Here is a 12,129-nt window from a genome sequence, read left to right as displayed (position 1 = left end):
TGGAGTAGAGATGCTGAAAGGGAAAAGCCTTGTAGGGAGAAATTTTGCAAGCTACGGGAATCTGCCATCCCAGGCATTGCATCTGGAAACAAGAGGATCCCAGAGAACTGACAGCAAAATACAGTTGAGGGGATCATTTCAGCAATGGAATTAGATGCATGGCATAGCTAGGCCACACACAGCACTGCAGAACTGTTTAATATCATGCCTGAAAAATGCAGGCAGCATAGCTGGAGACTCCTCGGCATGGCAGTAATTCTTCACGTGATTTCTGACCTCCGTCCAAACTCCGGTGAAACCAGGAATGGCTTCAACAGAGACTTTTTTGTGCTGCTGATTTTTCCAGGTGGAAAAAGACCATACGTCTGCTGTGCGGACATCCTATGGTCCTATAATGCTTAGGCCGCAAAGGCTAAAATCAAGGACAACCTAAATAGTGGTTGCATATTGGGTGCGAGCGAGACAGAAAATGGTGTAAGCAGCATAGAAGAGTAACTAGCACTGATTTGGTGTTCAATAATAATGCCTAGGTCTTTTCAGCAGTGGATCTCAAAGCGCTTCCCAAAGGAGATCATTACTGCCATTTTACACATGGGGAAACTGAGGCACAGAGGGGCAGTGATTTGCCCAACATCACCCAGCAGCATGACCAGGAATAGAACCCATGTCTCCAGAGTCCCAGTCCAATGCTGTAGCCACGATGAATAAACCACTGGCCTCTGTTAGCTCAGTGTGGATTCAGTCGAGCCCTGTTCTGCTGTGTACCACAAAGGGGTGGAGCTCCCGAGCTGGGGATTCTCCCATCAGAGGAGACTAACAGACCTAGCTCCAACACTACCCCTGCAATCCTCAGCATGAGGGCATCGGGATTATTGAAGGGAAGGGAGCCTGGCTGGACAACACTGCTCCAGCAATCCCTAGCTGGCAGATCCTCCCTAGGAGCCATACCTAGACCCAAGTAGTTCAGTGCAGCCCTCTGAGAAATAGCTTTCACACACCCCCTCTCCAACATCTCAGTTGTACTCCGTAGATATGGCCACAGCTGAGGTTGAGGCCTGGGTATGCAAAGCAAGTATAAGGATGCTCTCTGTGGGGACCAGACTCAGTCCTTCATACAAGCAGGTGCAACTCCCAGTGAATTCAATGGAAGTTGCATTTAGGCCAGGGGCTGAATTTAGTCACAGGTGTACCGAGGATGGTGCAGGCTTATGATAAATGATGGTGCACCTGATCTATATCCTATTCCAAGCTAAACGTGTAAGGATGTCTAGAGTCAACGTCACACAAGATTTTTTCTTCTAAATGGTCATTTTCAGATGCTCAACAGATCTTCAACAGATTTTTATCCTTTGGGTTCAAACTTGGCACGTTTTTTCTTGGCCCGGGAATGGATTTATTTGTACATAAACTTTGAGCCAAAATGGTCTGGCTGTTTTCAAGAAATAGTGGAAACAAAGTCCACTTTTGACTCTATGCACTGAATAAATCAGGGGCCCAGCCAAAACAAAACATTATGTGAGCATGTCATTAAAGTCTGTTGTAATGCACGTAATAAAGAGGTAGATTTAAGGTTGCATGGGCTGCCTTAATTTTTTGACATTTCCTCACTTTTCAGTGCTTTGTAACCTTAATGCTCTTCTAATGTAGTTAGTTGTATGGAATTTCTTAGATTGCTTACATTAGACAGATGAGGACATTTATTATGGACACAGTAACAATAGAATAACAGCAAATCTGTAATTGTTGGTTATGATATAGACTATGCATTAAAAACATCTCTTAAATACAGAATAATGTTTGCGACCCAAAGAAATATATTTTAAAGGGATATTCTGCACATTCAGGTTTTACAGATGAGACACAAAATTCTTGATATTTTTATCTCCAGTGTGTTCTAGATGTATGCTTTCCAGGTAACATTTTTAAATGTGTGATGATTCCTATGTTTAGGGTCTGATTTTATAGCGAATTACACGTGACTATCAGGAGTAATAATTCCCGCAGAGTCCCTGGAATTATACCACTGTAAAACTAGAAGAAGAGAATCAGGCTCATAAAATTGAACAAAGAAACTTTGCGAATAAGGCATGAGAGCTTGAGCCAATGTAAATCGGTGTTGCAGCTAATGGGACTATGCCAATTTCCACCAGCTGAAGTACTGGCCTGATATATTCAGTTCCAGAAAGGAAGAGGGGAGTCTATAGGTCTGATTCTGTTCTCACTTACATGGAAGTAAATTAAGAGTCACTCTGTTAGAGTTAATGGAGTTACGCCAGTTAAGACTGGCATAAGATCAAAATGCGTGCGCATGAGAGCTATGTGAATGACTCAGTTTGCTGTTTGTTTGCAGCACACACACAAAAATTGTCTTGGGTTGATCCTGAAATGTGAACTTGGCAGCCAATGAAACAATTGAAAAAAAAAAAAAAAAAGAAAATTGTCTCAGGTCAAATCCCAAAACATTTCATTTTTGAATTTTTAAAAACTTTGAGTTTAAAATAAACTTGAAGTTAATTTGTTTGTAATAAAAAAATCAAAATGTTTTGTTTCAAAAGTAATGAAACAAAATGTTTAGATTTCTTTTAGCTGCCTTTAGGTCTTTTTTTTTTTTTTTTTTACCAAAACCAATCTGGTGAAATTGACACAAATTCATGACATGTTTCGGTCAACCTGATCTGCATTGTTCAGCAAATAAAACTTTCATCTGAAACGTTTCACCCCACTCTACCCCGATGACACTTTCTTCTCTGATCCTGTTCCTATCCTGAAGTTCACAGCAATTTGCTATCAAAGTAGAATTAGGGTCTCCATGTCGATCTTTCATTCCATCTGTGAAATCTATTAGAAGAAAAAAAAATCCCACACGAATCAGATTTCATTCGGCTACCTGAATGCGAATCCAAATAAAAAGCTCTGTCTGCCCGGGACAGATGTGGTGAACATGGAAGGATAGGTAACTCCCTGGGCATAAGAAAATGCATGCAATGTGACTTATGACACAGTTTAGTAATGTTTACAATAACCATGTTGAGTTGATTGGGTATGGTGTTTTTTTCTAGCATAAAATACGTGTGGGTTTTTAAAATACATATAGCGCATACGGGCCAAAATACGTCTGGGTCCTGGAGATACAGTAGGTATAAAATGCTATCCCTGCACTGCCCTAGTATTCCAGTTTAAACCAGCCCTACACCCACAGACACATAGACAGTTCCTTGCACATTAACTGCGTCCCTGAAAGCACTTCATAAAACCAACAGCCTGAAAATTACAGGACCTAATTTCACGACATTAACTTTTCACCACTGTCACTTCACTGATTTCGAGGGAATGGCTCCTGATTTACACCAACGTGACTGAAAGGCAAAATAGGACAGGGAGGAGTGAATATCAGCTGCATGCAGTACTAGACCTTCACAGAATTCCTGTATGCGTAGCCACATCTCAAACCAAGATTGCTTCCCGCAGTTTAATAAATGTTCTGATGGGCCATTTACATCAGATCAGGCTGGCATTTATTGTAATGTAATTGTTATCGTGATTGTGGCTCCTCTTCCACTGTACAGTTTTAGTTACAGGACTAAGCAGTTTAAAAGTAATTTGCGACACAGATAGGAGGCTGTAGAGCGCTTGAATCATGTTCTAGTTTCAGTAACGGGAACTCTAATGCCTTTATTATTATTAACGTCCTTATTAGAATAAAACTTAGCACTTATTTATATCTACCATTCTAGATGCTTTTAGAACATTTAAAACACAATCCTGATCCAATCCAATTTTATCTAGTTAAGTGAATAAAGGGACTGCCCAGGGATTAAGGAAGCATTTGGCAAAGCAATCAATCAATTAGCAGTTCATAGAATATCAGGGTTGGAAGGGACCTCCAGAGGTATCTAGTACAACCCCCTGCTCAAAGCTGGACCAGTCCCCAGTTTTTGCCCCAGATCCCTAAATGGCCCCCTCAAGGATTGAACTCACAACTCTGGGTTTAGCAGGCCAATGCTCAAACCACTGAGCTATCCCTCTCCCCAACACCACTCCACACCTCAAACTCCCACCTCCCACCAAAGCACTCTGTGAACACTAATGAATTAGTCCTCCCTGTGTGCGAGAGAAGTATTATCCTGATTACACAGAAGGGAAAACTGAGGCGAAGGAAACCATCCAGGGATCTGTGGCAGTCAAGCATAAAACCAAGTGAACCAGCAGCACGTTGCAGGCAAAGAGGGGTGAGGAACAGAAGATTGCTTAACCTATAAACAGAGGTCCACACCTGCCATACTTCTCTGCTGTGCAAATAACCACTTTAATATTGGATGAGGGCTAATGTAATCATCACTATCATTTGTCTTCCTAGGTCCTAGTTCAATACCTTGGATCAGATCCTGCTTCCAATGAAGTCAACCAAGGCCTCATTTTCAGAGTACTCACAGCTCCCATTTACTTTGACTGACATTATGGGCAGTCAGTACTTTTGAAGATCAGGCCCTCTGAGTTTGAGTGCATGGAGAATGCAAGATCAGGGAAATATTACGAGGAAAAATGTTCACCTAACAGTGAAAGAACTCCCCTAAACTGATGTAGGGCAGATGTACAAGCACTGGGATGATGGTACAATGGTCAGAACTTTCCTCCCCCCTCTCCCTCTTTGCAATCACCCTTTTCCTGGTGATCATGGCATGCACCAGAGGATTTGTTGCCAAGTAGTTTCAGTTCTGCTAACCAGAAGAGAGATTTCTGTAGTCACAAAGCACTTTCCTCTGCATGAAAAACCTTCTCATCATGAGTCAGACAGATAGTGAATAGGGCCACCCAGCCTCAGAATGAGTTGGGCTACACATTTCGCTTCCACACTTTTAAGGCTACATTTACCACATTTCCCTTTTTAAAGCAAAATGACTGGGCCCTGGATTCGGATTTCCCTGACACCAATGCTGGTCAGGAGTGATTCCATTCAAGTCAACAGAATTACAATAGCGTGAAGCTGGCATGACAGTGGCATTGGACCCGTTGCGTTTGGAAAGTGGGCTTGCCTCTGACACTCGTCGCACAATGAGTTAAAGATTCTCCAATCTGAGGTTCAGAACATATACAGCACTAAAGGTTGGAAGTGGCTTTTCATTACTGCAGCTGCGACCTAGAGAAACCCAAGACGAAGAGGTTCTCACTGGCCCATTCTGTACTTGGCCGCTCCTTCTAAGAATGTCAAGAAGAGGGCCAAGTACCAATTGCAATGTGATATTTTCTCCCTCTGTGGACATTTGCCCACTGTTCCATTGTAATGGACAGAAATGAAAGAAATTCAGATCCTGTTCTGCAAAGTTTACAGGCTAAGTATTGAGAATACAGACCACTCATAGTGTTTCTTATATGTACAGGTCTATATAGATCATGTATGAGGCCTGGGTGCAAGAACATCTTCTCGGATGTAGCTGGAAGATCACATATGCCACTAATGTGATCTTAGCTAGCTCTGAAGTTTGGTCACTAATTGTATGGGCTGATCTGAACCAGTAGCCCAGGGGTAAAGTCTCCATGGTCCATCACCAGAGCCCTTTTCTACCCATTCTGTTCACTTATTGGGTCTCATTTTCCTCTCACTTACAATGGTGAAAATCAGAAGTAACTTCACAGGAGGGTAGGAAAGATGACCTAGAGGAGGCATACTAGACTGGGCCTCAGGAAACCTTGGGGTCCATTTCTGACTCCAACACGGAGTTCCTATATGGCACTGAGGATCTGGACCTTAAAGTGGCATGACCAAAGGTATTTAGGCACCTAATTCATGTTAATTCCCATGGGAGTTAGGTGCCTAAATACTTTTGAGGACCTGGGTCATAGTTTACCCCAGGCCTCAGTTCCCAATCTGTCAAATGAGGATAATACCTTTCTACTTTAAATCCATTAATGCCTGTGAGACACTCAGGCAGGTCTTCACTACCTGCCAATCCGCCAGGTAGTGATGGATCTATCGGGGATCGATTTATCGCGTCTTGTCTAGATGTGATAAATCTATCGCTGAACGCACTCCCCCTCGACTCCGGAACTCCAGCTCACGAGAGGAGGAAGCGGAGTCAACGGGGGAGCGGCAGCGGTCGACTCGCCGCCGTCCTCACCTAAGATATGCTGACTTCAGCTACGCTATTCACGTATCTTAGGTCGACACCCCCCCCTGTGTAGACTGGGGCTCAGATACTGCAGTGATAAGGACTTTATACCTAGACAGAAGTCAATAGAGTTATACCAGTGTGAACTGGTTTAAGAGAGAGAGGAAGGCCTGTTAAATCTGTTCGTTTTTGTTAATCATTTGATTTGCATAGTTAGTACTCAAGGGAGGGTTACCAGGTAGCAACTGTGGAAAAAACAGGACACGGGGTGGGGGGTAATAGGCGCCTAGAGAAGAAAAAGTCCCAAAAAATGGGACTGTCCCTTTAAAAAGGGGACATCTGGTCACCGTAACTCAAGGCAAAAAAATTCCTGTCGGATTAGATTCATCTCCGGTGCAACGGAGTTGAAGTTACACTAGTTTGGCTCATAATGTTTTAAAAATGATTGTACAAAGAAACTGAGGCGGAAACACACACACAACCTGCCTGCCAGAGTATCAGGCAAGATTCTCTGTCCATGGTCCCATCTGACTCCAGATGCCAGTGGTATCTGGCACAGTAATATATTGCAATTCAGCAGTCCTCTCTCTTTCTCCATTCCGCAGACCACTTCATGGGAGAAAGACCCTCGCATGGACCCATTCCCCTCCCAGTATGCTCCGACCACCCCACCCACCCTCTCCCCCTATTTGGCTCTCAGTATTTTTCATGCTGCTGACCAAAAAATAGGACTCGCGATCCCTGGTGGTTGATGATCATCTTTTGAAAACCAGGGCTGAAGTGCCTGTGGACTAGAGTAACATTCTGCTAATGTTCATTCCAAGTACGACCCCTACCACTCCATTTTGCATTTAATTTTCTCTAGCTCTGTTAACCTCTAACCATAATGTTCTAAAAAGCATATATATGATGTAAACAGAATTCAGTGCATGTACCTATAGGCTGAAATAGTCAAAGGAACCTAGTTAATTGAACTGGGTGTTCAATTATCTTTGAAAAACTTCAACCACACACTGTGTATGATCAATGTTTACATACATATAATACCTCTTAGAGCAGCTTTGTAGCACGGCCAGCAAAAATCAAGGATTTTAAGTTTTATAAAGGGTTCTGTTATCATGAGGAGTTGCAACGTGTGTGCGGCAGATGGTAATAGCAACCTTCAGAAAGATGCTGGAATTACAATAAAGGTTTCTAAGGACAGTGAATACAATGGATCTTCTTTGAAAGAGTCGGTTTCTTTATATACATTTTCATCAACCCCCCTACCAATGAGTAGTGGAATGAAAGAGTCAGAAGTTGGCCAGTGGTTTTCACACAAGTCTAAATGGGTGCGGGTTACAGATGTATGGAATCATCCTGGGTCACTTAATTTGCAATTTGAGCACTGGAAAAACATAGAGCCTGATTTGGCATTCACTTACATCAATTTTACTCTGGTTTAACTACATTTCTGTAGGTGAAACAGGCCCAACACAGTTTATACTACACTGGCCAATTTGGCCAGCCCAGACTGATCTTTGAATCTGGAAGAAAGTGGAATTTGCAGAGCGATTTGAATGACTGAAATCTCATTCGACGCGTACATGCCAAAATACTTTCCACTAGTCATGTTCATGGCTCAGTTGACCAGATTCTTATTTTAGTTACACCACTGGAAAGTTGAAGTCAGTGACATTACCCTGGTTTTAAATCAAAGGTAAATGAAAAGATATCTATTGCTTTTCTCTGAAGCCTTCGGCACTGGCTGCTGCAAGAGGCAGGATAGCAGACAGTCAATCAACAGTTTGAAGTTATATATCCTGGTTTTCCTGTCTGAGTGTCTGAGTTATGTAGCAGCAAGGGGAAAGTTTACAAGAGCAGTTAAAACACCTGGCTACAATAGTTTTATGACACTGAACTTTTTGTTTCATACTGACCAGAGCAGGACTGCTATTTAAAACTTTTCAAGGACAGACCAATTAATCATCACAGTGAAATTAAAAGGAAAACTGCACTAAGCAATCCCAGATCCCATGGCAAAATTATCGCTGTTTCAGCTTTGGTTCTGAAATGCATTGCAACTCTTTGGATCTCTGGAGTTCTCCTTAGCATTCAAACACTGAGATCACCCCTTCTACAGCAATAGGCTCAGCATTCATATGTTAGCGAAGGCGTTTGGAAAAGCTGATCTCGGGCACTATTCTGTCTGCCCCATCAATAGAAGCTGAGGTCTAGCAAAGTCTGGTAAATATCATGAAAGTAACATAGGGGAAAAAATCAATGATCATTGCACTACAATGAGAAAATAAACAGTGATGTAGCAAAACAAGGAAACAGACAGTTAAAAGGAAGTCAAGGTTGACCCAGAAGAGCCGCTAGTTTATGGTTTGTTCTTATTAATCACAGAGCACCAGGAGGTTAGTGCTTGTAGGAAACACAGATAAAGACCCTGTCTCCACCCACAGGGTTTACAGTCTAAGGGCCCAATCCTGCAAACGCTTGCACAAGTAACTGGGGTAGCCTCCATAGGAGCTAAGGGTGCGGGGGGTGCTGCTGCTCCCCCTGGCTTGAAGTGGCTTCCATGATATCCAGAGTTTACAGTTTGGTTCAATGGCTCTCAGCACCCCCCACTATACAAATTGTTCCAGCACCCCCGGCAGCCTCTTTGACTGCTCACAGGAGTGAAGTTGCTACTGTGCCTATGTGTTTCCAAGACCGGGCCCCAGATGATTTCCTCACGCCTCTGGGATTGAAGTCAATGAGAATTTTGCCATAGATTTCAGTGGGAGCAGGATCTGGCTCGGATCCCTGTGCTTACATGAATTCCCCGTTTCCCCTCATCGTTTGCTCCCCAGCTCAAGTGCAGGACACCAGCTGTTTATGTCCTTCTCCAAAAGGAAAGCACCGACTTTAATTTATTCTGAAAATCTAACCCACCTGGGCTTTGGAACGGAAGATGCTGGATATTCCAAGCTGACCAAAAACAGAACTTGTTTCACTGTCTCATTTCACAGGCTTGGAGGAGAGGGGACATGGGAGAGCCATATGACAGAGGAAAGAAGCAAAAGCCAGGGTTGGGTGGCTCTGCCCATGCTGTGAAATTCCATTGAATTGGGCATAATGTGGGTTCTAGCCCACGAAAGCTTATGCCCAAATAAATTTGTTAGTCTCTAAGGTGCCACAAGGACTCCTCTTTTTTGCTGACACAGACTAACACGGCTACCCCTCTGAAACCTGTCTCCATTGAATTGGGTTGACTTTGTCCATGGGAGATCAGACTGGCTTCTAGGGGAAAACTCGGTCATGGAACTGAAGGGACAGCGAGCAAATGAAACCGACTCCCGTCCAGCAAACAAGGGCTAACCCCAGTCACCCCGAGCAACCTCACCACCACAACAGGGTGCCGCTGAAGGAATGTTGCGGGTTTATTGGTTATGAGAGGGAATGAATGCAAGCCAGGGTTTGAATTAAGGGGGCAAATGCAGCCTCAGCTGCCTCTCAATCCTCCTCAGTAAAATACAGCAATTAGCTTCATTGAATACGGTGCAAGGAGAGAAGCTTTAAGGAGCAGCCCCCCGGTTAAATATTCCAATAAGACCCGGTTTCCTACTGACAGTGAAATAACACAAATAATCAAACACTTGGAGAAGTAACTTCCCGGGTGGCTTCTGCATTGTCCTGCGGGGGCGGAGGGAGCCGGGCAAGCCTAGAGGCTTGATCCTGAAACGGGGATGGTGGACATCAGACAGACAGACAAGCCCCACTAGGCTATCAGGGGCACCCAGTTCCAGGCACTGGCGTACCCACCCGGTACATACCCGAGTGCTTTGCCCCGTTGAGAGTCAAATGACCTGAAAGCTGCAGCTTGCACCCAAGTGTATTCCACAACCAAACCGATCTGCCCCAACATTCAGAGTCCTCCGAGTTTCATCCCATTATTCGCAGCTCTCTAGCCGATTTCCCCCTCCCTGAGCTCTTTTCCAGGTCAAGGCACTTTCCAAGAAGCAAATGCTGCAGAAGAGGAAACAGCCTCCTCGGGCAGCCCCCCGCCAAAAAAACCCAACTAAACTAAGGTGACCCTCAGAGCCCCTTTCCCTGCAGGTTCCGCAGGACAAGCCCCGTGCCTGCGCGTCCCGAGACTGATCGGGCAGAAAGACGGGACGAACCTGCCCCTTCGCACGTCCAGGCACAACATTCGGAAGTCGGCGAAAGTTTCTCCCCGCAAAATCCCGGAATGAATGATCCGGCTCGGAGCAGGAAGACGAGCGCTCAGCTGCGCCCGGGCACACCGGGAAGGCACCGGGCGAGCGGAGCGGAGCACCACGGAGGCGCTCCGGGGCCGTGCACTTACCCAGGCGAGGAGGCAGCTGAAGACCGAGAGCCAAAGGCAGGCGGCTGGCGGCTCCATGCCGGCTGGGGTGGAGGGGAAAAGATGCCCCCCAGGACCGGTGCGCCCCCACGCCTGCCGCGGGGCGTTCAGGCCAGGTCCCCCGGGAGACGGATCCCGGCCCGGGCTGAAGTTGGGTGTTTCCTTCCCCGGGATCCCGGGGGCGGAACGCACCTGGCGCGGCTCAGCGCTGCCAAGCCCGAGCCATCCCCGCTCCTCCGCGCTGCCCCGGTGCCACTGGGAGCCTCCCCCCGCGCTCCGCGCAGCGAATCCCGGGCCGGAGGAGGAGGAGGCTCACGCCGCAGCCGGGCTGGGGCCAGCCCTGCGGCTCCGCCCTCCGGCTGGGGCGGACGGGCGCTGGGGGGCTCCCCGCGCCGGCCAATGGGAGCAGGCAGGTGCCCCGGGGGGTGGCTGCGGGGATCCGGCGGGGCGCGGGCCGACCGCAGGCAGCGCGGCAGGGGGAGGCGAGGGGGCGCAGCGGGGCTGGAGCGATGGATCCGGGGCAGCGGAACCGGGCCAGGGGATGTTCAGACGATTCGGTCCCGGCTTGATGCTGAGCTGGGCGCGTCCCTGGGCATTTGCGGACCCGGCCGTGTGGACAGGGACAGGGGCGCTGCCTGTTTGCGCCTTCCCCCCTGCAGAGCTCCAAGAAACGAGCCCCGCTTCGGCCTCCACCTAACGCTAATCCCAGCGCGTCGGGGAGCGAGCTCATTAAACCTCCCCTCTCCCGCTGCCTAGAGGGGGCGTGTCGGCCCATTTTATAGCTGGGTAAACTGAGGCAGGGAGGTCGGGTGTGCATCTTGGCGGGGTGTTAGACTAGATGACCCCGGCAGTCTGATGAAGTGGGTTCCGGCCCACGAAAGCTTATGCCCAAATAAATGTGTTAGTCTCTAAGGTGCCACAAGGGCTCCTGGTTGTTTTGCTGATACAGATTAATAGGGCTGCCCCTCTGAAAGCCTTCTAACCCTATGATTCTGTGAGCTGAGCGAGAGACTGGGCCTCAGAGCTGGATTTCTAGGCTTGCCCACAGTGGGTTGGTCCGGTCTGGCATGGGCCCATGTGGGGGGTGCCCTCTTGGCTGACACACTGGGGGTGAAATTGGGGGGACCCCAGCAGAGCAAAAACCAGGAGCTGCTACAGTTTGAGCTGATGAGCCAAGGTGCTGCAGAAACTCCTAGGACTTGTGGTTCTGGCTCAGCAGTGGGACCTGCAACACAGACGCCCCAGCAGGTCACGCTCCGGGTTTGGAGAATCAACAAAGGGCTATTGAGTGGAGCTTCCCGATAGAGGGATTAAATGCCCTGGTGAAAGGAAGAGTGTGGTGGTCAAGAGACAACCTGTCTGCTACTCCAAGCTCTGCCAATGGTTTGTGTGACCTTGGAACAACTACATAGAGCCCATTTACTCATCTATGAAATAGGAAGCATACCTTGGTTTCACCACCCAAAAGCATTTTGTGAGACAGACTCTCCCCGCCCCCCGCAAATCCTGAGATTTTACTTAAAAATCCTGAGATTAAAAAAACATGGGGGATTCTCTTTATTTGCCTTCTAAATTCTGAGCCTGTACAATTCACAGTGTCAGCTTTTTCTCCACAAACAGGAGGGCTACAAACTTCCTTAAAAAATGGAAGCTGAGAGTCTCACCTAATCA

The 12,129-nt window shown here is 46.8% G+C and overlaps 1 protein-coding gene across 2 annotated transcripts in view; it reads right to left on the bottom strand.

Moving 5' to 3' along the window:
• LOC140907855 (vasoactive intestinal polypeptide receptor) overlaps positions 1–10,729 on the bottom strand; it is a 177,033-nt gene extending 166,304 nt beyond the window's left edge. The window contains exon 1 of one of the 2 annotated variants that reach the window (XM_073334767.1): positions 10,441–10,729. In XM_073334767.1, coding sequence (XP_073190868.1) covers positions 10,441–10,497 — 57 coding nt within the window. In that variant the 5' untranslated portion in view covers positions 10,498–10,729. The remainder of the gene's footprint in view (positions 1–10,440) is intronic. The other variant, XM_073334769.1, reaches the window with a different exon arrangement.
• Between the last annotated feature and the right edge of the window lie 1,400 nt (positions 10,730–12,129).

This window comes from Lepidochelys kempii, chromosome 2, assembly GCF_965140285.1.
Source record: "Lepidochelys kempii isolate rLepKem1 chromosome 2, rLepKem1.hap1, whole genome shotgun sequence".
Classification (NCBI taxonomy): Eukaryota; Metazoa; Chordata; order Testudines; family Cheloniidae; genus Lepidochelys; species Lepidochelys kempii.
Note: the sequence above shows the minus strand (reverse complement) of the source record. Positions and strands in the feature narration are given on the sequence as shown.